Source organism: Coturnix japonica, chromosome 15, assembly GCF_054131305.1.
Source record: "Coturnix japonica strain WE chromosome 15, WE-NBRP24, whole genome shotgun sequence".
In the NCBI taxonomy this organism is placed as follows: domain Eukaryota; kingdom Metazoa; phylum Chordata; class Aves; order Galliformes; family Phasianidae; genus Coturnix; species Coturnix japonica.
In genome coordinates, this window is record NC_140677.1 from 7,485,170 (window position 1) to 7,512,591 (window position 27,422).

General features: G+C 34.8%; 1 protein-coding gene across 5 annotated transcripts in view; it reads left to right on the forward strand.

The window, feature by feature from the left end:
• FHIT (fragile histidine triad diadenosine triphosphatase) overlaps nucleotides 1-27,422 on the forward strand; it is a 503,125-nt gene that overhangs the window by 67,759 nt on the left and 407,944 nt on the right. The window contains exon 1 of one of the 5 annotated variants that reach the window (XM_085516765.1): nucleotides 132-275. The exons of the other annotated variants lie outside the window; for them this stretch is intronic. Within the exon in view, the coding sequence (XP_085372891.1) occupies nucleotides 255-275 (21 nt within the window). The 5' untranslated portion in view covers nucleotides 132-254. Of the gene's footprint in view, nucleotides 1-131; nucleotides 276-27,422 lie in introns of those variants that run through there. 5 annotated transcript variants of the gene reach the window in all.

Below are 27,422 nucleotides of genomic sequence, written 5' to 3' on the forward strand. Positions count from 1 at the left end.
TGCACATATATATTTTTTTTCAAGTGACTCCACATATTCCATGTAAGGCATCCAGAGGTGTTTGTGCTTTTTTTTTTATTCTCTCTTAGTGCATTCTCTTAGAGGACCTGTTGCCTTACTCTGTGACACTTCTACTTGGATTACTTTGTATGGAATTACAGAGATTGGGTTGAGAGTTGGGAGGTGTCAATACTGCTACTTTTTTCAATGGGAACAAAAAATTGTCCTCTCAAATCTTCTGCACTTATGCAGAGATGAAAGCAGGAACAGAAAATGTAAGTAGAGCTTCCTGTAGTACTGTGTGGGCTCTTAGAAGCATCTATTTTAAAAATAGTAAATATTAAGTCAGAAGCCTTGAAAAACTTTAACATACAAATAAAATTAATCTCCTGAAATGTGATACTTAGAAATGTATATTTCTCTAAAATATTCTTCAAAATTGTATAGACAACTGCATATTCCTGACCTTTACAATGTCAGCTTGGAAAACCATCTATGAAAATATCTGTGAAAGGTTTTTGTTACTTTGACATAATTTTAACAAGGTGGAGGGGATGTTACTGCCAGTAATGATAGACCTCTACTCTGTTTTGATGATAAACAAGATGACAGTGCTACTTAGAGTAGTTTTGTATGTATTGTTTAAAGGAAGCTTGACTTTCCTATAATTATAATTATTTATTTTCATCTTGGGCTTCTGTTAAAGGCTGCCAGTAAGGATTAGAATTTTATGAATATATGTTTATGGGATGGAAAAATGGCTAAATGGTGCTTAAAAAAAAAAAAAACAACCAAAAACCAAGGCATTGAAAACGTTAGTTATAAACTTTTGTTTTATACCAATAGAATATTTTGTCATGGTTCTCAGGCCTTTGTAACACAGGAAGCTCTTGAATAGTATTGAAAAATGCATTAGTCTATATGGCATTTGCTGTTTTGCCTCGTTCTACATGAGAATGAACAGAAGCTATTTGAAGCTTATTTTTGAGACGGTTTCTTTGCTTTCCTAGGGGAACACAGGAAAGGCTTTTAGGCTGATATTTCTTTGAAACCCTAATTTTCAGTGTTCAAATAGTAAAGAAATCATTCCCATTTCTGAGAGATGGATCTAGGGCAATGCTACTTTTCTTCTCAAAGCAAGTTTCTCTAGGCTGAAGAGATGTGCGACACTGGTATGGTGGTTTCATGACTGATTTGCAGTTATGTACTTCCAGCATCCTCTTGATCAGGGTCACCACAGGGGTTTGGAAATTAAAACAACATTTAAAGAAAATCAGGCTTTCTTCCATAGATAACAATTTGAAATATGTGCAGAGCAAAACCTATCCAAAGCTACAAAATCAGCAGTATTCTAAAGGCCGGAAAGATGCACCTTCTGAATATATAATAATATAGTAGGTTTATGTATCTCATAAGATTACTGGCTTGGAGGTTTGTTTTTTAAAATGGATAGAAATAACTGGTAGACTCTGCCTATGGCCACAGATATGTTAAAATCCTATTTGGTAAATCGATTTCAGTGCTTTGGGTGAAGGCATGTAAGTGGTTCCAGGTTAAGAGTTTGGCTGATTTCCATTGTCGTGCCTTGGGCTAAAAGCTTTCACCGTCTTTTAAAAAAAATAAAACCTATCTATGGGTCCTTTTCAGAAATAAGCAAAGTAAATCAAATGTAAACGTAATTTGATTTGTGAATTATTCATTTATCCTTGAATAAGAGAAATCCTAATTGTTAGTGAGAAGGTTCCCTAGGTGAAGTGGCCAACTATGGGATTTTTTTGTTTGTGAATTTAAATACCTATAATCTTTAGGAGATGGGAAAAGATCAAAAAGTGCAAAGTATATTAGGAAAATAACACAATAGTGATATAACAGAGTGTATAATGAAAATTCACTGAGCAATAAAATATATATTGGCAACAAAGTTTTATTTCTTTAAGATATATGTCATCATGGAAAAATGAAATAGTAGCATTTTTGTGATCCTGATAAGCAACTCCCTTTGAGAAATCTGAAGAATCTCATTATATGGGGTTATTACTGAAAAGCACATTTTAACAACTTTTCTTCTTCTTTTCTTAGACATTTCACCGGCAACTGTCAAACTGGTTTAAGCATATCAGCCATATATGTGTAAAATTAAGTGCTTAAATGTTTGCTTGAAATCCATGATGTAATAATTATGTAACAATCATCTTTGAAACATTTGGACTGAGAGGAATGGTAATTAAAGCATGGAATCAGAACACAGAGACTGTGGTGTTGGCCTTACATCACTCAGCCATACTGTAGGAAGTGACATGCTATTCAGACAGCGCAGTAGTGGAACTGCCAGAAGAGGTAATAACGTTTGCTGAATATCTTGACAGCGAACTACAGTAAATGACATAGATGGTGTAACATTTCACTGAGCATCCGTCAGAGAGAATACTTCCATGCCAAATAGGTACCATGCTTTTATCTCATCTCAATAGTAGCATATTTTCTTTTTACCTGAGAATTTTTGAAAGCTGACTTTCAAAGGATTAAATGATTTTGCACCCTTAAAAAAAAACAAAACAACAACAAATGTCAACCAAATTGGTTGGCTTTGGGAAATTATCAAGCATCTATATTTTGCAAATGAACACACCGCTCTCTAGAGTCTAGTAAAACAGATGTAATTTAGATATTTATATATTTACTGATGTTCTATACCACACGGTTTTCCAGGTGCATACTGATCTCAAGAAATTCATGCATGTGGGCTTCTGAACTTTTTGCTATGAATTCACATGTGAAACATTCCAAGATATCAATGTGCCTCTTCTAAAAAGCCTATTAACTGTCTGATTCTCATTTTTTCATATCTTGTTGGAAAATGCAGATTATTTAGTGGCAGTCAGCAAAATAACAAAGGCATAATCAATGTTCCTCCAAGTACACCGCTCTAAGTCTTTCACATGTTCATAGAAAAACTACTTGGACATTAGATTAAGTGTATGTCACATGAGAATACTTTCAAAATATGATGATCAAAGTTCTGTAAAACCTCAGACTCTTCACTGCTGCTGACAGGGTTGAAGAGTAACAGAATCTGCCTGCCAATAATTAGAAATGTCTAGCAAAAGTATCAAGGACTTTTACCTGCTGTGCTATTCCCATAGAAAATACAGCATGAATGCTGAACGAGTGCAACAGTTAAAAATACATCAACACGTAAAAGAAAAATTACCCTGTATTTTTTACAGAACAAAATCTTGAGGTTTGAATTTTAGACATTCTACCTCTGCAATTTGATAGAGGGAGAGCTGTTTTGAAAGAGTTTGCCTTCTTTCACTTCAGAGATGAATTGATTTCTTGACCTCCTGCTGGCTTCTGAAAGCCAGTGTAGGTAGAAGACTTGAAATGAGTGGTGAAGTGGTAGGTTTTCCTGGTTCATTAGTTTACTCATGTGGTCTGTGGGATGTACACTTCCCCATTTGTTCAGTGTTCTTAGTGTAGGTAATTTGTAGTGTAGGGGTAAGGCGGTGCTTTACTAGCGTTGCTGCTATTCATAATATTATTAAGGGTACTTTATATATACACAACCACCGGGGCATTCAGACAGTTCATAGTGTCTTGCGTAGAACCCAGTTACTAAAAAGCAACCATTTCTTTGACTTGTAGCATTTTGCAGGCAATTTATAAGAAAAATGTGGAAATTTAATTTAGTGTCATTCTAGCCTCCCAGTCTTTCTCATCTTTGCTTATCATATGATCTCTGCTGCTAACTCGTCTTCGGAATGTGTGATGGATATACAAGGAGTTCAGAGTGATTGCAGGGCTTTGAGCTTATTTTGGATAAATATCATGCTTTCCAACACATCCTTTTCAAATTATTTTTTCAAACTACAAATAACAGCAATAAAAAGGTTCATTAAGTAGTTTGCAAATGCATAGCACCAGATCATGCTGACTTGCTACCCACAGGATGTCATTTTCATCTAAAACTAGCTAGGAGTCTTGAGTAAATTACAATTTTTTCTTCTTTATTTTAATTAATATAGTCCATATTTAATGTGTCTCGCCATGGCTTTGCCATTAAATGACCTCTTTAATACGGTGTGCTACTGGTAAAGGAGTTCAGTCCTTCACAGGATGTCTGCCTTAGGAACAGGCTTTTAATTTGCTCATTTCAATCCCTTGGTTATGAGAAATAGATTTCTGAAATATTTTAGTATTTTTTATAATGTATAATGTGCTTTTCTTTGATTTTGATTTTTTTTCTTTATGTATGAAAGGTTTGTTTCTCAGCTGATGAGGTAGGCCACACTTCATTGAGACAAGTATGTTACAAGTGAGACTAGAGTGAAAATGAAGAGACTAAGTACAGCCAGCTCTATGCTGCTCCTATGCAGAGCTAATGAGATGGATCCGCTCCCCAGTGCTGGTAGATGTGATGAGGTTGTAAGCATCGATTCTCTGAGTGAAGTTAATGTGGTCAGAAAGTGTGGCTGCAGTGCTAACTACTGTTTGAGCCTGCGGTGAGAACCAGAGGCAGCTTTAGTTCATCTTAAGGAGTAAAGCGTGTGGGGAGTTACAACTGGTTCCATGGACTGGGAAATAAGCCAGTAACCTCTGATCTATGCAGAAGATGGATGTGGTAACTAGTGGTAACCTATGGCTCTTGTGGGTTGAGGTAGGGTCGTAAAAGCTTAATCATGTCTTCAGTGGCTGCTCACGTGCATCATTTGTACCTATAAGGACTGTCAGGTTCAGACCATTGTCCTGATATTTATGATAGATTTGTGAAGTCATTACTTCTGGGAAATAAGAATAATTACTAGTGACTTTTGGTTCTATTGTGGCACACTTGTCTTTTTGTGAGGTGTTTACTAAAAGGAAGATTGATACTTAAGCTTTTCTTGTATAGTGGCCTAAATGGACCTGCTGTTCTCTTAGACTACATGTTTTCACGTGGAAGAATGTATAACTAAGTATTATTTTCTGCTTGAGATGCTCAGTGTCAATTCAGAGGTATCTTACCACTGGATGTTTTTGAATCTATTTCTAAAATAAATGATACAGGTTATTCAGAGGTGGTGTTAATGTAGCTCAAGTAGCTGAGTAGAATGTCCCTTATCTGTGTGAATATTGTCTCACTCAGTAAGTGGTAATACAGCTCACTGATCCTTTTTGCTTTCTTTATACCCCAACTATTTTTATAATCGCTTAAAAAAAACCCTGACAATTAATGACCTTCATACGAGTCCTTGATATCTTGTTCTTACAATGGATGCTTATTTTCTAATGCATAATATAATGGCCATTATAGGAGATTATTTTTCAGTGTTACTTGTTCACTTAACGTACTTTCATAAATACAAGAAGTTTACAATTTACACAATGTAGATTCACAGTAATGATCACCTTAAACATGCATGTGAGAATGAACTCCATTTAAATTTGTGATATCTTGTCCATGACCCAAACAACAAACACAAGCAACCCTTTTTTTGTGTGTGTAATCTGTGCAATTTGGATTGATGGTTTGCTTGCTTCTATAAAATTTTTAATATTAGAATCAACGTCATAGATTGTTATTATTTACTTTTATGTTGGTATGGCAGGTTAGGGTACACTATTTATTTTTGTCTTTCTCATGTCCAAAAACTCTTAAATTCTCAAGCATGTGTTCAAGTAGAGAACTTGGCACATACCCAGGTTTACTTTTTCCTTACTGAACTTTCCTTAATAATTAGCCCTAAGGCCCACAAAATACTGACCTAAGGTAACATGAATCTCAGTCTAGTGATTAGATGGTAACATCAGACTGTGTGAATAAGGTCGAGAAAGGGATTGTCTGTAAAATGTAGACCATATCAAATAAACTTTGTTGTTTTGTAGTCTTTTTTTAACATGTTTCTAAGCAATTTCACAATTATCGACAGTCAATGTAGGTTCAGTATTATCTGAATCGCTTTATATGGAAAGAGGCAGTTCAGAAAGCAGAATTCTCCGGGGATGCTCTTTAAGAAGTATGAAGCTTCTGTTTTGTTTGTTTTCTTTTGCTTTGTGGTTTTTGCGTTGTTGTTCGTTTTCCTTCTGTTTATAGAAGGCCTAGATCTTTACTTCTTGGCATTACATAAAGGAATTAAAAAATTGAAACCTTGGGGCAGGCACTGGGGAGACTTTCATTTATATTTAAGATAACTGTGGAAGGTGGTAGAAGAGAGCTTTAAACAGCTCCATGCCACTGCTTGTATTCTCAGGCTACCTGCTGACTGCTACTTCGTTCAGATTATTGGTTGTAGCTTTTACTGCAAGAGTCTAAAGCTATTTATAAATAATGTATAAACAAATGAAATGGCAGCATACCTGTGTCTGCTTAGCTAGCAAACAAGCTTATAGAAATAAACTGACGTTGTGAGCTTACAGTACTTTAGATCAATCATTAATTACAATGCTTGCAACAAATTTATTGCATTAATTTGTCTTTGAAGTATACTTGTATTCTCTTGTGGATGAGTTTTCAGAGGGGGGCTTTGTATGTAAATAATAGGATTAGACAAGAATTTCCAAATTTCACAGGTGGTTTTTATTTTTTTTTAAATCCATTCTTGCCAAGTGAATTTCATTTCATTTCCCCTCAATTTGTACTCAACATGAAATTCCTGTACTTTTGGGTTAGATAGTGGATACCATGCAAGAACATCACTTGGGTTTGTGACTGGGAATTTAGTCAAAGGCATTTGAGGACGATTGCAATGGGAACTGGAAAGTTTAGTATGTAGATTAGTACATAAAGGGATATGCAAGCTAAAATTCCAAATGTTTTTGCTATGTGTATGTCTGGTAAATAAGATGTATTTTTCAAAAGTCTTCAGCCTTAGTTTTCTGTTTCAGTAGCTCTTCTGTTTAATAAGAGGAGTAACACGTTGTGTAATTCTATAACTTAAACTTCTTCATGTTTGTGTTTTTCTACTGCTGTTTGATGAGAATAAGATTGAGATCTTTCCCACTGTGGAGTAAACCGCTTTATTTTTTTCAGATACCAATTCCCACGTATTAATCATGTTATTTGCTTCAGATACAACTCCGTTGGATTCATAGAATACGAACTCTTCCTGAGCAATTAACCACGTTGGATCACTTAAGGGTCGTTTCCCCTTAGTTGGCATGGAAGAGCCTATTAAGTTTTATATCTTTTTTCTCTTTTTCTTTTTCCTTTTTCTTTTTCCTTTTTCTTTTTCCTTTTTCTTTTTCCTTTTTCTTTTCCTTTTCCTTTTTCCTTTTCCTTTTTCCTTTTCCTTTTTCCTTTTCCTTTTCCTTTTTCTTTTCCTTTTTCTTTTCCTTTTTCTTTTCCTTTTTCTTTTCCTTTTTCTTTTCCTTTTTCTTTTCCTTTTTCTTTTCCTTTTTCTTTTCCTTTTTCTTTTCCTTTTTCTTTTCCTTTTTCTTTTCCTTTTTCTTTTCCTTTTTCTTTTCCTTTTTCTTTTCCTTTTTCTTTTCCTTTTTCTTTTCCTTTTTCTTTTCCTTTTTCTTTTCCTTTTTCTTTTCCTTTTTCTTTTCCTTTTTCTTTTCCTTTTTCTTTTCCTTTTTCTTTTCCTTTTTCTTTTCCTTTTTCTTTTCCTTTTTCTTTTCCTTTTTCTTTTCCTTTTTCTTTTCCTTTTTCTTTTCCTTTTTCTTTTCCTTTTTCTTTTCCTTTTTCTTTTCCTTTTTCTTTTCCTTTTTCTTTTCCTTTTTCTTTTCCTTTTTCTTTTCCTTTTTCTTTTCCTTTTTCTTTTCCTTTTTCTTTTCCTTTTTCTTTTCCTTTTTCTTTTCCTTTTTCTTTTCCTTTTTCTTTTCCTTTTTCTTTTCCTTTTTCTTTTCCTTTTTCTTTTCCTTTTTCTTTTCCTTTTTCTTTTCCTTTTTCTTTTCCTTTTTCTTTTCCTTTTTCTTTTCCTTTTTCTTTTCCTTTTTCTTTTCCTTTTTCTTTTCCTTTTTCTTTTCCTTTTTCTTTTCCTTTTTCTTTTCCTTTTTCTTTTCCTTTTTCTTTTCCTTTTTCTTTTCCTTTTTCTTTTCCTTTTTCTTTTCCTTTTTCTTTTCCTTTTTCTTTTCCTTTTTCTTTTCCTTTTTCTTTTCCTTTTTCTTTTCCTTTTTCTTTTCCTTTTTCTTTTCCTTTTTCTTTTCCTTTTTCTTTTCCTTTTTCTTTTCCTTTTTCTTTTCCTTTTTCTTTTCCTTTTTCTTTTCCTTTTTCTTTTCCTTTTTCTTTTCCTTTTTCTTTTCCTTTTTCTTTTCCTTTTTCTTTTCCTTTTTCTTTTCCTTTTTCTTTTCCTTTTTCTTTTCCTTTTTCTTTTCCTTTTTCTTTTCCTTTTTCTTTTCCTTTTTCTTTTCCTTTTTCTTTTCCTTTTTCTTTTCCTTTTTCTTTTCCTTTTTCTTTTCCTTTTTCTTTTCCTTTTTCTTTTCCTTTTTCTTTTCCTTTTTCTTTTCCTTTTTCTTTTCCTTTTTCTTTTCCTTTTTCTTTTCCTTTTCCTTTTCCTTTTTCTTTTCCTTTTTCTTTTCCTTTTCCTTTTAAATGCTAAGTAACTCTGCAGCTTATTCATACACTTAATTCCATGTCTTTTTGAAATACCTAGGATTCAATTAAATTATGTGTGGAATTTATTTATTTGCTTATTTTTGTGTTGCATTCTGAGAAGTGTATAACTTCCCTTTCTCATTTCCAGTCCCCATTTTTCAAAACCACCAAAAACAAACCCTAAACTCTCAAGAAGATAAAATTTCTTTGGGCTTGAGAAGTATCATATAATCTTAGAACTTAGTATCATACAACGTAATGATTTAGTACCTTCTTTAGAAGGTATGTGCAATCACCTGTAACATATTATCTCCTATCTGCTCACTGCTGCACAGTTGCGCTGATGTGGAAATGTTTGATGGAAAAGAAACTCAAAATTGTTGTCTTTTTACTTCACTGAAAATTATCTAGACTTTTATAAAGCTCTCAGAAAATTATTTGCAGTCCATTTAGGGAAGCTGGCTGAGCTATCAGTAGATAAGTCAGGTCTCTTCTCATCTGAGGCGTCCTTGAAAGTACAGTGCATGGAAGGCTGAATTTTTGACTTGAATATAACAGCTGCAGTTGTTCCAGGGTGAACACTGGGAAAAAAAATTGCATATTTCTCTCGAGTTATCCTTTGCTGAAATGTTAATGAAGACTGCTGGAGGCATTTATTTTTGATAATATAAAATGATAATTTGACTTCCAGGTAGTGCACTGTTTTAAGGACCATTTTATGGTCTGCGTTTCCTTAGCTTCTCCACCACAGAAATATTAATCTTTTCAGCATTTCACTATAAGGACAAATCTTGACTTTATATCTTTATGTTTAGTGATTAATTCCAATATTCCCTGTGATCCTTCCCCACTCTGGGGTAATGTGTGTGTTTATGTAATTCTGTATGCTTTGTTGTGTCTTCTTCTCACTCAAAGGTCCCTTATCCAAGTTCTCACATGTTGTGAGAAAGGGAAGCTTCATTTTTTTTTATTTTTTTATTTGGTGTTGCAATAATATTGCATGGAAGATTCCTCTTTTTTAAACATGAAAAAGTTTAAAAAAGTCCCAGATAAAGCTTTCAAATCATTTCAGACTCATTGATGACATATTGTACTAACTACTTGGATGCTGCATGGATTGAACTTTGCACTCCGTTGGTAAAACATAAAAAACTTAAGCTTTGGCTTTCAATTCAGTTTTAGGAGGACATGATGAACGCTCTTCCACGTGGATCTTGCTCTCTTATGGCAAACAGTTCTCGGGATACTGTTCTGAGTAAAAGAAAAGTATGGTTTCTATTGGGGCTGTGATGTGGAAATTATTTGACTTCTTGAGTTTCTGAAAAAAAAATTCTATTTGAATTTAGCTTGGGGTATTATCTGCTCAAAAGGAGACTCAAGCGTGGAATCTATGATTTGAACTATTACACATTTCCATAAAGTTTTTGTCTTTGGTTAGTGAATCTCAGCTAAAACATATTTAGTGCTTGTCTAAAATATCTGGTAATTGCTTTCCTCTGTTCACTTTCTTTCCTGTCTCATCCCTTTTCAAGCTCCCTTTTAAACTTTTAACATAGTTAAGTTCAGTAAACTTTTTCTGTCTTCTAGCTCTAGTTTTAATTCTGCTATTCCTCGTTTGCTTCATTAGCTTTTTGCCCACTGAATAAAGTTTTATAATTTCCTTTTTCCTGGTTCACGGTTATTTCTCATTCTTTATTTCTTGTATTATTAGACAACAACTACCTTATTAGAAGGTTGTTGTGCCCTTATTTAGACCCTAGCTTCTTCTCCTGGGCAACTTCTCATCAGCTATGATGGTATTTACTGGATCAATGGCTTTTTAAATGCACCAGATTTCACTAATGTTCGGAGACTTATCGGAGGCTGAGGTGCTACAAACTGTTTTTCTTTTCCCTTCCTGTTATGCAAATCTCATAGTTGATTGAGTGAAAGGTAAAAGGGGGGAAGGTCTGCAATCTCACTGAAACCTCCCAAAAACTTGTGGAGTTCCAAGAAAAAAAGGTAGGATCTTAACAGTACAGAATCATTAAAGATTTGGACTATTCTGCTAATCTGATGCTTTTGGAGTGGATTAGATGACTTGAAGGATGCAGTATAGCAGATGTAGTATTTCATGTCACCTGGTTCTCAAGTACAGGCTGAATAATGGTGTCCTCAAAATGCTTCACAGTTTGTCATGTTAACCTCCTAATGCTAATTTGTGTACATTTCATCAATGTAAGAAAGGAGGGACCAAGGATATAATGAAAGCTGTCACAATTCTGCCTTTTTGCTCTTTAAATTGCTCTTCATTTGGGGTGTTATTTCTGGAAGTGTGGAGGTATCCTTTTGTACTCTGCTGCTGGACATTTTAGTCATGTTTGCTCTCCTGTTTTTGTTGGATTTTATTTATTTTATTAGTTTCTCTCAAACTTTCCTTCCTGCTGTCCTATTTCAAGATGTGAAATATTTAATGATTTCCAAAGTTCAGGGCAACTTTGGTTGACATAGTCAATGCAGAGTGCTAACAAAGTTCAGAAGAGTGTGAGAATGGTAAAGAAAACAAGAAAACACTATGGGGTTGGACAATGGTCAGTTAAGAACTGAAGATGTTCTCCCCCAAAAAACAAAACACTCTGCAGTGTATGTTAAAACTTTTTTTGTGGTGAGTGAAGGTATTAGAAGTAACTGTTTTTTTTGGTATTGGAAGCATGGTGGGATGGAGGGGGGAGGTTTCTTATTCCACTTTCCTGGATAAGAATAACGTAATGTCAGCTCTAATTTCTTGGTTTGTGGTGAGTGGGAAAAGATGACAACGCAACCTTCTCCTAGAAGTCCTCTATGTACTGTTGTTGTTCTATTTTTGATTATTATTCCAGTATCTCTTCCCTTCTGTTTGTAAGTATGATTAAGATGAATATGGACTTGGAGAAGAAGCATATGTTATTTAAAAAATCACTTGAGATAAAATATCTTCCTGGCAATTTGTGTTCCAGTAGATTAGCGTTATTGATCATCCTCTCCTCACGTACTATACAGATGATTTTATAAATCTGAAACTATTATTCTTTTCTTGTCTAATGTAATTACCAGCAAGAAATAATCTAATTAGAAGACAACAAGGATGCATTCTAATTGTTCTAATAAATTATGCTAATGCTTTATGCTTGCAGTCAGATTTAGTAAGAAATCGTTTGACAAAGTGACAGCTTATCTTATATGGCTAGCAAAGTGAATTCAGTTTTCTGACTGAAGCTTACTGATAGCATAAACTTGAAGCCCTGTATTAGGTGGGCTTGGGCTTGCCTAATAATTGGGATGAATTTTTTCTTCCCTCACATACCAATCTTTCAACTGTCTGATGTTTCAGTTAATTTCTTCTTGTGGAGATGGTATTTCTGGTCATTTAAAGCTAATAGGTGATCTCTTTTTCTCCAGGAAGAGATGGAGTACTCAGTTCTCATGGAAATAACTGATCTCTGCATTAACTCTTAATTGAATGAAATACTGAAGATGGCACTATTTTTTTATTTTTTTATTTTATTTTATTATTACGTCTCTAGAGATGAGTGCTTGTTTGATCAATGCTTAAGTGGCATTAATGGACTCTATTTTCCTCTTAATTATTGCCAACAAAGGGTAACAAGAACTTAAACTGTTAATAAATGCTCTATATTAAAATGTAGAAACCTTTTCCCTAGACATCTGCTCTATTTTTTTGTTTTAAATGGATTTAAGCCAGAATTAAGCTGCTTAGGCTTAGACAATATGGAAGAAGTAGCAACTGAGATTTCCTTTACTGGATTTGTAAGAGGCTGTTGAGGGAGACAAAAGGAGGCTTGGAAGGGGTGACCAAAAGAGAGAATTCTAGGAGACTTTTTGAAGGTTGAACTTCTTTGTAAACCCTCTGTGTCCAAGATTTAAACTTTACAGTTTGAAATTCCCTGATTGATCTGCAAAACAATTTTTTTTTCATCGTACTTACGATAATAAGGTGGTGAAAATTTAACTACAGTCCTTACTTACTGTCCAGCCTAGTTCCATAGATCAGCTGTGAGACATTGTTAAGCATAATAGGCAGATGTAGGAGGATGTAATTTAAATATTAAGTAAAAACAGTACTGGCAAAAGATGCATCTGCCTGGCAAGATGAAATTGCGTTCAGTTACTGCTCATCTCTGTAAGCTGTGAGGCATTCCGCCATTAAGTATTCTTTCTAACTGTGTATGAAGAAATACCTTGCCCTTCATTTGCTTAATCTAAAATTTAAATGCTCATTGCAGTGTGCAACTGCATTAGGAGTACTTAGACAAATTAAATGATTCAGTATGGTAGCTTTGAAAAATCTAATTTCAACGTGGGGAATGGTTTTTATCTGGCAAGATGACAAAATAGAAATTTTTACATTGGCTGCATTTTTGGTAATGTTTATTTTTTGTATGGGGTTTGCTTTATTGTTGGATGTCAATCTGAACTCAATGCACGGACCTGTTTGTTTAGCTTGTAAATGCATAATTAATGCTTCAGATTTCTAATGCACACGTGGGTATTTACCTGTTCACTATGTTCTGGCCTCTTTTATGTGCAGGCTACAGTGAGCTCTGTTGGAGCTGTGCTTCTATTGATGCTGTTCTAAAGGAGGATTTTTACCTAAATGCTTCTTCTGTGCCACTACTGTTTGTACCACATTTATGCATGTATGACATTTAGAATATATATATGTGGTGCATATGGTACCTGTGAGATACTCTTGACGTATGTAGTTTGCCACTGACTTATTTTTGTTCTTATTTTTGTTTTTCTTCTGACTAAATCGGAGTAATTTTTTTCTTGAGAAGTTTTAGTCTATTTCCAATAATGAAGCAGGCTTTTGATAACCATTAGGTAATGTTTAAAAATTTTCAGCATTTTGGAATAAACTTAGGAAAAAAAATAAAAAGGTTATCTGGCTGCATATCAGTAACTTAGAGGAGTAATGATAAGTCAAGTTTGGTGAAGCTGCTTCTAGAATTTAAGTTAATCCTGTGTATGGCTGCTAGCAGGTCACTGCCTCAGGCTCCTTTGGTGGAATGAACATAAGCTTTTACAACACTTCTGAAGGAAAGCTGCAGAGAGCTGCTGGTAAAAGAACTTTCTCCTTTGTTCATATTTTGTGCCTAACCTTGAGAACCTCAGATGTCGTTCTTTTATTGCATTCCTTTTGGACAAATGTGGGCTGCTTTGAAGTTAACAGCAGTTTTGTCAGTGATTCTGGGAGATCTGCAATTCATTCCTATGTATGGCTTAGTTCATGAATTTAGATTGCAGAGCAGCCTTTTTTTTTTTTCCTATTTTTTTCTTCCAATTATAATAGAGCTAAGGAGAAAATAGCTAAACCAACTCTGTGTAAGGCAGCTATCAATCTGGTGTTCTGCAGGCATGCAGGAAGGTGATCAGTGCTGCCAAATGCTGCCAACAACCTGTTGTAAATCCTTTATGGGCTCTTAGAAATCTAGCGCATAATTAACCTTTGCTTGAAAATATTCTCTTAAGCAGAGAAGAAACCTCCCCAGATAAGCATGAAATATGTGATAGATGTCTCTAAATGTTTCTTTCCTGCACATTTTGTGGCTTATTCCCAAGTGAAATTGAGATCTGTTAGTGCAACAGCAGCAGCCCACTCTGGAAGGCAGCGTGGCTGATGGGCGTCTTCGAGAGCCTGGGCTTTCAGTGCAGCCTTAAATTTCACAAACAGGCCAGAAGAGTGTATGTGGCTTTATAGCATGAGGCTAAATGCAGTTGGAAATCTGTAGTGTTGCCCAAACATGCTCTCAGCTAGATAAAAGTTTGCTTGGGGTGGGGGAAAGGAAAGAAAGTCAAAGTCCAGTACCAGGAGTAGAGTTGCAGAGTAATGGGTAAAGGAGCATGATCTGACATAAGTTCTTGTGGCTGAGATAATCAGTGCAAGTAGTTAAGTGGACATTTCACTTGTAGCCTTTAGGCAAGTATTTGTTCAAATGCAAACCTTTTGTTGAATTTGCTTTCTTGTAGCTGACTCTAATCTCAATGAGATTAATCTTCAGATGAGCGTGTTAGCATTTTGAGGTGTTTTTGCTCTTGCCTATGGAATTATTGGCAACCATCTTAGAGCAAAAAGGGACTTGAAGTTTTTGCCTTATTTGGCCAGGATTCTGAGCAAAATCCCCACTTCTCTCTGTTAGTTGAAGTAGGGATTGTAACTCATATATCTTGCTGGGAAGTCTCTTGGCACCTGCAGGTATAAAGTTCAGCCTGTAAAGTTGTGGGTGGGAAGCCAGTTCCTGAGTTAAAGTCATGCTCAGGGATGCAGTGTGTGTTTTCTGTTGATGTTTTCTGTCTTTAAACAACAACAAAGGTGCAGAGAAACTATTTTTTCAAGTGAATGACATTCTAGGCTTTTCGTATGATAAATGAGGTATATCCCTCAAACTGGGGGATGATAAGCAAATAGGGCGTGAAAGATTCATAATCTTGAGAACATTCTGATTATTTTTTTTATTATTCTTTAATATGTTCTCTGGCTACTGGCCTTGCAGCAATTCTGGGGATACAAGGATGTATTGCATATTTTATCCAGCTCTTTATTTTTTTACTTTTTATTCTTTTTATATATTCTTTTCAAATAAGCCTTCTGACAGCTGCTGCAGCTGGTTAGTCTGCCTATTAGGAAAATAATGGTTTAGGGAGCGCAAGTTCAAAGTTCTGCTGTCCTATAAACAAAAGGGAAGCTGCGGTTGTTTTGACAGGCCAAGCTTTGCATCTTTCTTATAGCTGAGTGCTGTATGTTCAGTGGGATTATTTTCCCTAGTGTTACTGTTTTCTTTTTACTGAATTTTCTGAAATACAAGATTTTTAAATAAAAACATAGAAGAACTGTGACATGTTGAAAACAATGATCTGTTCAGTGTCCTGGTGTTTGGTGACAGTTTTCCATATTTGCCATATTCTTGTTCAGCATTTCCATGTCACGGGTTACCTAGATTTACCTAATTACAAAATTACAAAACTATGACACCACACTGTTCAGCTCCAGCTGAATATCTCCAGGAGTTCACTGTTGTGTATTCAACAACATCCAAATTTGTCTTCAACGTTTTTCATGAAATCTTTATTGTGTTCTCCTCTGGAAGAATATAAAAGGAAGGAAAATAATGCTGGAAAAGTTGGAACTAATGGGAGAAAAAACACAACAAAAAAGAATGTTAAATGCATTTTTATCTTTTGCTGTGTGGACTTCTATGGATCTGAAGTCTAAAGGCTCTGAATATGCAGTTATCCAAAAGTTGGTACTATTGAGATGTTCTCACCCTTTTCATATTCACTAAATAGTAACATTCCCTAATTAGTACTATTGAAGTAGTAATATTTCAAAAGTTTTTCTATTACCTTCATAAATCAGAATTCCAGGTTTCATGGTGACCATACAGTGGCCGTGTTATAAAGAGACTTGACTTTTCAAGCATGATGATTAATAATTATTCGATTCTTCCAAATGATATTGAAAATTGTCGCCCACCTTTCCCAAATCTTACCCCCAAATTCTGCTAAACACATTATTTCAAGCAGTATACTAAGTCATGTGAGCAGTAAATTCAGCAGAATGTAAATTACACTCAGTGTGCTTAAATATCCTCATGGCGCTCTTCTCCTGTAGACTCAGAAGACTTTGTTACCTCGGAAAGTCTCATTTACTACTGGACTAGACTTAGCTCCATGTGATTATGTTTAAAAAAAATCTCAAGAAATTCAATAGAAACTTTTAGTATTAGCAAAATTACATGCTACCTTGTGATCTTTTTGCTGAGTTGTCTTATGGATTTTATTTCACCAGAACATGACAATAGCTGTTAAACAAAGTATCCATCCTGAAGTCTGCTCTAGAGGAAGCTCCTTTTAATTGTATTCTATTGGCAGATGCCACTCTGGGGTTAATGAAGAAATACTTTAAATTGCCAAGGCTTTCAGTTTTTAAATAATTTGTATTTTAAATTTGCTTTTTGGAAAAAGTTCTCTGACACACAATGTTTAGGTCATGCATATGGGAGGGTGCAGATAGAACAGATAGGTGGGGGTACAGAAGCACAGAAATAAGGTGTTGGTCAGTATCCCAGGTTTCTGTCTGAAATGCCCAGGCTCTTATCTGCCACTCAGCTTTTTGTAGGTATAATATATGTGCCACGTGAACTGACAAGACACAGAAGAGGATTTTTTTTGATACTATTAAGCAGCTCTCATCTCTGAATTGCACTATATTGCTTGGATACTGGGCAGCTAATTCTCTCATTTTATGACTTGCGGGCACCACCTGAACAGAAATGAAGGTTAAATCCTTTCTGACTAGTTTAACTAAGGTAGACCCATTAGCTGTCACAGGTTTCTATGATTAGCCTCCAGTTTAGCAATGTTAAATGTTAAATACTCCCATTTGGCTTTACAGAGTGAAAGAAATTTAAGATGTCTTTGAAGAGTTTTCTGCTTGCTAGTGTTCCATTAGAAGAATCTAGTTTTGCATAGCTATAAAAAAGCAAACTCTGTCATTAATAAAAGGAGTAAACCATACAGTATAACTGCCTCTGCAAGTCGTGTTTGGGTTTTTGTAGAATAAGCTAAAATTGTCAGCTTTTTCTTGGAAATGAAACACTGAAAGATCTTTGTGACTAAAATTAAACTTTCTGACTGACATCTTTGCTGTGCATGGAGTTGCTGCTCTGAGTAGACATCCCAGATAGGTTTGAAAAGTTGTCTTCGTTTTCCCCTCCCAGTTAGGAATGTCTGTCTGGGATGGGGGTGAGGGTTATGTTGTTACTACTGGCAGTGCATTGGTTGAGATGTTTTGATGCAAGATGTAGTATTAAATTAGTGACAAGTTCAAAAGACTGGGATGCATTATGAAATACTTAATAAATCAGAAAATAAATCCATCTATGCCAGGTAGCATGACAGGCTTTCAGAGCAGCTGACTCTTGTCTCAGATAATGTTGCATGTGTTTTGCAGTGTTGTGGAGCTGTATTCATTCTTGCTGGGACTTAATGAAAAAGGATGTGCCATTGTCAATATTAATGAAAACCAGTTTGCTTTGAAATTCAGATATCCCAGCTAGTCCATATATCTTGCTGTGAATCACTGGCAGTAATATGTTAAAAACATGTCCAGCGATGAAAATATGTTAATTTTTCAGATGTACAATGTTTTATATAAACAAATACTTTGTTACTCCATTTTTTAAAATGATGGAATATGATTAGTCCCTTTATGTAGATGTGCTACTGTCACAGCTTATAAATATATATGAAACCCTCCCTTGAGAAGATAGTCTTATTTACAGTGGTGTTAGTAACTTACTGAGATGCCAAATTTGGGGGAAAATATCACAAGCTCTGACAAATTTCTCTCTTCAACATTTCAAACGCCAAATCCATCTAAAAATATCTTAATTGGTATATGAAGTTTTACTTTCTGCTTAGTATATGTATACTACAGATGTGTGTGTATGTATATGTATATAATAGATATAAAAGAGCAGGTTTCCAAAGTTACCTTTATCCTGTCAAATTGCTTAGCTGCAAAAATACATGGATGTTGTTTTATGGGATAATAAATGGAAAGATATTAATGGGATTAGTAAGGAAGATGAAATATTTTGATGTTTTCTTTTATGTGTTTAGAAGAATTTCTTAAAAGATGCCTCTTAAATTGGGTTCTATAATTGTAATTCCTTTCAAAGTGACAGTACTAAATCAGCAAGCTGTGAATGGGCAGGAATAAGAAAGGAAATTATGAATTCCTGGAATACCAGTGAAAGCAGCAATGGATGTTTCATTGCTCAAGTGAAGCCAATCAGAATGATTCTAACAGTGAATTTTATCCTTCCAAACTCTGTTAGCCAGAGGCTCTTTGCTTTGTAGTAAAGATAGTCTTTGCTGTAGCTTGAAAGAGTACAGAATGTACATAGTAATCTCTCTAGAGACCTGGGACCCCTCGTATCAATGACATTTAGGTACCTTCTTCCAGTTGAAAAAAAGGGGATCAGCATTTGTTTTCTTTTTGTTGTTCGTGATTGCAAATACAAAAAGATACATTTGAGACACTGTTGGTCCTTAAAGTTGTGTGTATGGACACAGGGGAGGGAATATGAACTGTTTTGTGCTTAGAGAGAATTTGAGCCAGGATAATTCATTCTCATTTGATCCTTAACAACTAATACAGTAAACAGCACTATTTACTAAAAAGCAAATGTAAATAGCAAAGCAAGCAAATAATTACTCCAGTTGTTAATGCCATATGATGTAATGTTTAGGTTTTCCTCCTGAGAGGCCCCTCTCAATCTCATGTGGTCTGTCCCAGTGGTATGATGTCTCTTCATGGTGGTTTCATATTTACACTTGGAGAAAACATGTGACCAGTTTACAGTCGTGTGGATTAATTCATATACTTGTTTCCTAAACAGTGGTTTATTTCTTATATCAGGCTCATGTTTCCCAATGACTCACTGTCAAATCACATGTGTAATTAGACAGGAATGCAGTCATAGGTTTGATAATACACGTGATCTTTACCAGATTAGTGGCTACTTCATACCTTTTATGCATGACAGAAATGTTTAATCTCTATTCTGCAATACCATACCAGTGTAATTGAGTTAAATGCATAGGGTCATACTGTCTCTTCCTTGCACACTAAGCTGTATGTTCTATGGATTTTCTTCTAATCTTTGTAGCTAAAATACTTGTAGTTAGAACAGATCTTAACAGGGATCTGCTGGGGTTATATGAAAATGAGAAGTACCTTTGCTTTTTCCACAATGTGACGATTTCCTCTGGAGAAGTTGGAGTTCAGTTCATGTTTCAATTTCATGTAACAATTTCATGTAACAATTTCAGAAGATTGATTAGTTCAAGCTAGACTATCTGTAGGGATAACAAATTGTGACTTGTTCAAAACAGCCCATCTAATTAAAACTCAGAATTCGTGGTCTTTGGTATATTCAGAAGCTTAGGAGAAAACTGGAATGAGTTTTCATTCAGAAAGAATAATGCTGAAGTTTCTCGACAAACAAATATTAGATCTGTGAAGGTTTTGCAGTGTGGCAAAATTGATGTTTAACGATTATCCTAAATCAATAGTAATTCTTTTGAATCTTCCGCTGACTAAACTTACATCCTAGGACTGGTACTTTTAACAGGTAGCTGACAATTGATGCTCTAAATATTAATGATCATGGAAAATCTTTATTTTGATGATTTTATAGGGTGGAAATATTTATTATAAAGCAATGTACAATTTTATAATTGTAAGCAAAAAAAAAAGTCAACTGTAAACTGATTTCCCCAAAGTAAGCTGTTGTATTCTAATGAGTTCAGTAATATTCCAATAGAGAATGCATGTCTTCCCATCCTGTGAGCAATTATGGTAGAGTTGTTCTATCCAATAATTTTGTGCTTCTCTATTAAATATGTCTAAGTCATGTTTTCATTTTTCTGATGGAAGATTAATGCATAGAAAAGAACCTGCAGCCTCCTAATGAAAGCCCGTATTTCTCACATGAACATACTACTCTGTTCACTGAGACATGAGACCTGTCAGTAACATAACAGAAACCTCTTTGCATCTCTAAATCTGGAAGCTTCCCCTTTGAGCTGGGAACACAATCTAGCACATCAGAATGTGCTGGAAAGAAACAGAGGGATTAAAATAGAGCTGGTAATGCAAAACAGCTTTTGGTACTCAGGACACAGGCTGTATGTGAGACTGTTTGAAGAAGCGATTAGGCTTGAGAGTCCAGCCCCAGTAGACAGAGCTGGGGTGAGGGTTATTTCATTATCTGCAATAGAGCTTATTCCTGTGTCTCTTCCAAAAATGTTATAATCCAATCATTAAAGTAGATTATAGGAAGCCAAGAGGCTTGGCGCTGGTAAAAACAGTATCCAGCTGCACACCCTAACCTCTGAAGAGATGTTACCTTTCTGCTAAAATCTCCTGTAATGTACGCTCAAGTTTAAACCTCATGCTACTGACTTCTGCTTTCTTCTGATATAAGGGGAATGTAACTATAGAATATAATCTTCCAGTGTGAAAGTGTACTATATGCATGGCATGGGCAAAAATACCTCCCTCCCCCCAAATTTCCCAAAGCAGTTGTCTTTTCCCCTGTCGCTTTTCTGCTAATCTGTCCGTAGCCTTCTGCATCTTCCATTCCTCCTTCAGGCTAATGTTATTTAATGGTGAACTGAATCATGCCGAATTGCCTGTGTAAATTCTAAAATTGATAGATATTTAGTCAAACTAGAGCATCACCCAATGTCTTTTGCATTCAAATGTGTGGCCATAATAGGGCATATAGTGGTCATGCTACTGAGCTGTTAACTCCCTAAAGAAATTACACGGTGAAATCAAGATCTTTCAGTATTGAGCTGCTAGTCTTGAAGAGATTGAAAACATTACTAGTTTAAAGCTAGAAGAAAGTCTTAATATGAACTTGTCTTCATGTCTTGTAAGGAGCTACAGTGATGCTTCTGATTTGGGAAGCAAAGGAGGTTTCTGCATTTGGGTATTGTTAGTCTTATGTGTTGCTTCTTGATAGGATTTTGGGTTTGTGGTAGAGTACAATCTAAATGATGCTGTTTGCGTACTCCACTGTAAAGAGGGAAAGTGCTCTGTTTACTTGGCCCACCCTCTATAACAGAAAAATTGAAACTTAAAGTTTCAAGTTAAATAAGAAATTCATTAATGCTAGTTAAGCTTGCAAATAGACCAGAAACGTAATAATCTTCCCATTATGAATATGAACAGATGAAGAAAAAAACATTTGGCTGGATATCATAAAGCTCTTAGGTTCTTTGGTCTTCTTCCTGAGTAAAATAGCTAATACAGCAATGGGCTTGTTCTGTCAGGGTGTGGAAATAAGAACTAGATAATATCCTGAGATATCTGCTTGCCCTTTTGTTCATTGAATGGCTTGTCACGAACATGCTGCAGCAGAGTGGGATATCAAATCTCTCTCTTTTGTATTTTCGTGAAGACAAAGAATTATCAGCCAGCTTAAGAATAAACCCATTATTAAATGTGTAATGTGAAAGGAAAAATGGTTCATTTGAAAAGCAATGGATAGATTTTGATTAATTGTTAAGTGCTGTAAAAATTGTTTTGAAATTACTTCTTGTGCAGCAGTTTAGCTGTGGAATGAGCAACTCAAGTAATTGATATATTGGCAGATGCTTAACTAGTAAATGAGTTCTGAATTACTCACTAATAACCAGCAGCTATCACATATGTTGATATTTATCCTTTTATCCTTGTGTAATACCTACTATGTCCTACCATCACCACTTCTTGGAAGTAACTACTTTTTATTGTTAAGAAGTTACTTTTTTCATTTTGTGCTTCATTCAAGGAATTTCTACTTTGTTAATTATGACTGAGAGTTGCTGCATGTTTTCTGTATTTAACAGGTCAGTTGCAAAAGAAACAAAATTAAAGGTTGTGCTCCTTTTTATTAGTGATGTTTTCTTTTAGTTTTCCTTCCATAAGCAGTGCTTGGCCTTAAAGAAACGAGGTCTTGTCTGGCAGAGGGATATTCAAAGCTGACCAGATGACAGGAGACTTCTTTTTCAAGATGGAAACATTAAAGAATGTCTCGCCCAATCCCAACTTTACAGTTATAGAAAGGAAAAGGTAGAAGCTAGAAACTTAGTCTGTTAAAGGCAACTAGCTCCCCAAAGGAGATAAAAAGAGGTAATTGAATACTGAGACTTGTTCTTATCTCCTTCTCTTTTCCCTCTCATGTTAGCTTGAAAGGGTCTAGAAGCTTATGTGCATTCTCCTTGTGTGTTTTCACCAGTGGCATCAAAATAATACTGATAACTGTTACTTCTGCACTTACATTGGAGATGTGCAGGGGCCAGGTGCACTGGCTGATTGTCTGGGAACATCAATATTGTCTTGCATAAAATATTTGCCAAATTTCAGACAGACAAGTATAATGATTTTAGTCTCAGTTTTGTCTCCGTGGATATGATTGTTCACATACAGTGACTTATTTATGAATCCATTCAGATGATTTTCTTTAACTCTCTTGATCTGCAAAATGCTCTGGACAGGTGAGAAATGTTCTACTCCACATCTCATAATCAGATCACCTCTAAAGTACGTTCATTGTAGATATGTAATATAATTTTCTTTCTCCCACTTAAATGACATTTAAGATGATGCTTTTGGTTTTAAAACCCAAATAAGAGAATCAAAATTTGATCAAGTCAAAAGATCATTGAGAGAAATAAAAGCTCTGAAGTAGTAGGGACAAGATTTATGTTCTTTCACAGAAATGAGCACGTTCTGGCCATTGAGACCCATTTCGGCTATCAGGATCTTTTTAGACCTTTCTATTTAATCTGGTGTCAGCTTTCTCTTTTAGTGCACTTAGCTGAAGTCAAGGATGTAATGTTGGTGATTTAAAGGAGGGACTGCAAAGCTCTGTTTTGAAAAGGCCAGACTGTCTTTTAAATGCTTGTCACCTTTGAAAGTTTGTTGCAAAGGTAACTGCAGTAGTTTATTTTCTGTCATATTAACTAGTCTTTATATAAAGCACTTATTCTAACATTTTCTTTGATTACCTTTCCTTAGTTTAAGTTCATGCTTAAGTGCATTAATTTTATTGTTGTATTTGACACAAACACCAATAGTTTTTTATGCCTCTTCAAAATAACTGAACAAAGTTCTTGAGAAAATTGATATAACCTGCTGTAAATTTCTCTGTCCAAAGGCTATGCCTCATTACTCTATGTATTGTTGTTCTTAATTACTGTTATTCTCGATCTTGTAGGACCTTTATCATTGGATGATTTCTTTGTATCTTTGTTTTTATGTGTTTTTACGAGCAAAGTTTCAAACATGCTCTGAGCCTGTGTATGAAGTAGATATGTTCTCGAACTTACAACATGTTAATGTATCAAGCCATTAATGTGTAAATAATTAGTATTTGTTGTGTTTGAACCCATGGTACTACGAATTTGAGTCATTTTTTTCCTAGTTGATTATATTTAAAACATTTCTTTATAATAGGCAACTAAAGAAATGACACAATTTATGGGAATAATCTGCACATAAAAAGTCAGTTCAGGTGCTAAAAGGAACGTAGCTTTTTATCAAGTGAATATCTGTGCTAGTGCTACCTGCTTATAAAGTATCTACACAGAACTTGTCAAGTTAAATACATAGGAATATTCTCTCAACTTTGCAATAGTGATTTAAGCTATTTTTGGTTTTGTAGGAATGCGTTTTAAAAGAAAAAGGGGGGAAAAAAACTCAATTCTTTGTTAGAACTGTTGCTAAAGAACTTTATAAAAAAAAAAATCTGTTGTTATTTGAAGATCTTAATACTACATTCATGAGAACTAGAAGCAAAGGTTAGTAGTGCCTTTCTCCCATTGTGGTCATCACTTTCTGTAACATTGGAACTGTTTATGGAATTACCAGGAAATATTTTTTCCTTCTGTATCATTTTGTAATATTTTTATTAAAACCTTATTTTTTTCCTCCTTATTTTTTTTTACAAAACCAAGTTTATTTGGATTGTTGAGAAGATGTTCTGTCGTATAAACTAAAACTGATCTGTTTCTGATGAAGTGCAGGGATGTATGAGAGCTGATGGTCACTTTTCTGACTACTTGGACACTAACCTAAATAATCAGCTTAGCAGTATGATTATCACTTACGTTACAAAGACCAAACTGAATATCTTTGTGTCTTGTTTTCCAAGATTTACCTTTCATGTTTCATGCACCTGAGAACTCCTTTTATCTATACAACTTCATAATTTGATTTCAAAAGATAAGCAACATTTTTTTGTTTTTAATTGTGCCCTGCTGCAGAGCTCATTGTAAGCATCTCTTTTTTTCCTTTGTTTTCATATCAGGGAAGGGGCCAGTTTAATGACTGTCATACAATTCTGTTTTGTGCTGCACAGGCTTTGTAAGAAAACTATCCTAAAGGTGTAATAATAATCATATCATCTTTACAATTCCATAGAAGTCATATGGAAGAGTCCTCTAAAGATTCTGTTGTTTGTTATGAGTATATAATGGCTGTCAGTGAATAAAACTTGTTAGTTTTGCCTTATAATAATAAAATACTTGAAAACATTTTTAAAATATAGGGGAAATTTTACTTTTGAGGTCGTAGGCTATAATTTTTTTCAGTTCTGATGTCTCTGGCACTAAACTACTTTTCTGACTTTGCTCACAGAGATAGCTGGTAGCCTTTCTGAGCTGAACAGCCTGTGAATACGAAATATTAATAAACCAGAAACATACAGTTCCAAGACAAGCAATTTTAAAAAATCGCATTATGTATACTTAATGCCTAAATGACCTTTTCTGCTGTTTCTTAAATCTTTTTAAATTCATCTAATTTCAAAGCCAGAGCATTAGCCCATTTATATGTAAATTGCCTTTAATTCATGCATTGATTTGAAAGACTAATCCAAAAGATCCTTTACCACAGGTGACCTTTTTGACACTGTACTTCTGGGAAGACTGTAAAGTGGTTTCTTATGACCTCACATCCACCTGTAGCATAACATATGCATACTTCAGTATGTATAAATCAGTCATAAGAGAATGGTTTTCAAACAACATTGAATTATTAACACTATAACTGCCCCATATACTCTTTAGCGTTAAAATACCTCCCGTTTAAACCACTGATTATTTCATGTTGGCTTTCTTTTTTGTTTTAGATGTCAGACACAATTAAGATGTCTGCTGATTATCCCCTTGAATAACAGATAATCTAGCTCAAAAATGATAGTCTGCAAAGACTGTAAATTAAAAAAGTAATATTTATTATTAACCATAATTTCATGTTACCAAATTGTTGCTAGAAGAAATATGCTGAATTTGATTTGGCCATTTCCTATAATAAAGGTGAAACTTTTCCCTTTCCACAAGATATCGGACATAACTGAGATTATTATTAGGGAATATATATTTATCTTTTTGTCCATCCATTTTCATGAATATACCACTTGAATGTCCATGTTAGTGTAAATTTTGTTGTGATGAGCGAAGAATCACGTGGCTTAATGGGCAGAATTATTTACTATATTTTGAGTGTTGCAGGTTATTACTGTAAGTCTGCATGCTAATTCTGTTTAGATGCTACAGATTCCTACTGCTTGAGTAAAATAATTGGTTTTTGTTGTTTCTCTTTTCAAATTAGCTTTATTTTGTTCAATCGATTATAGCTTCAGAAGAAACACAATAAAAAATATCTAGCATTGAAGATTGATATCTATTTTCATGGTCATCAGTAAGATGAAAAATGGTTTGATTCTCGTATTTTAGCTCAGTTATGATGACTTTTGTGCACTAAGAAAAACCAAGTCTGCTTTTTAAAATCCATTTAGGCAATGCAGTATACCAGACAGTGCATTGCATTATACAAAAAGCAAAGATTATTTTTGTGTTGTATGCTTATAAGGGAAGACAACCTTTTTTATTTTGTGAGTTATAATAAAGGAGTAATGCTTTGCCAAGTTGCTTGCAGTTGTGGAGAAAAAATGAGAAAAAGATGCATAAATCTGCAGTAATAGAAGCAGAAAAGGGTACAAAGCATGAGCTCCAAACTGGTCCATGTCTATAACTATCACATCTTTTCTCAGTCATGTCAAAATAAATTTGTATTAATAGTCCTTGTGGGAGGATGAGCCTGTCTAATTCCTTTTGACTAAAAGAGCACAGAAGAGTGAGAACAAGATGGTATCAGAAGTGGTGTTTTGTCGTTTGTTGGGGGGAAAACAAAATAAGGAAACCTACTAGCCATGATTATTTACAGAATATAAATTGTGGTGTTTGAAGACCTCATCTGGTTTTAGAGGTAGATTAATGCAGTATGAGCTAACGGAACTGCAGAAGATATGATAAAACGGCACAATATTGGTGGTGTGAAACGAGGACATTCCTTGAAAGACAGTCTCAATAGATCAACTATCCATTTGCTTCCTATTTTAGCTATAAGTTGTTATTTATATCCTTTCTTAATTTCCTACTATTAATAAGCTATAACAATACTATTGGGCATGGACAGTTTGTTTTCCTTCTGAAACAGTAACAGTCTGGAGTAAGTGGTGTTACTTCTGCAAAGAAGGATGAAGAGGGCTGTGTGATATAAGTAAGGGTGCGGGAAGACTGGAAGGGCACAGTGGGGGAAAAAATTGTCATTTTGATTAGGGTTGAACAGACATACATTCAGATTAGGGTGGAAAAAAAATGAGTTGTGGGAGGAGATCCTAATATCTGGCTTTGTATTGAAGGCCTGATGAGAGTTGAACAGCTGTAGTAGCAAAAATCACATGTGTAAGGACATCTATTTGCATTGTTGTCTGGTTTGCTTATGCTTGTGATTACCCTTATTATTTGCTATGGCAATGCAGTTGGCTGCTCAAAAATTAGAACTAATTGGGTAATTAAAAAAATAGATGTAGGAAAATCTACCAAAAATGAGTGGTGCTTGTAGCTGTGCCAGGACCAAGAACTGACCTGTCTTATGTGAGACTGATCATTCTGAAAATTCCTCTGAGTTTGAAGACACTCATGGAAAGCTTGAAATGATAGTAATGGATGTCATTATAAAACCCAGAAGGTAGCGTCCATGTAAAGGTTATCTTGTTTTGCTTTTGTCACTGTGTGGTATGATAAAGACAAAGACATTATTACTGTTAATGAATTTGTCAGATTTAAGGTAGAGGCGCATGAAAATATTTCAATTTGTCTTGCATTGGTGTAAATAGAAACCATAAATATGGGTGTTTATTTCTACAATTGCTATACAGACAGCAAGAGTAGTAGAGAGCCATTTTTAGATTGAAATTTCAGAAGGATAAAGAAGGAAAAGTACAGAAATTTCAACAATTTC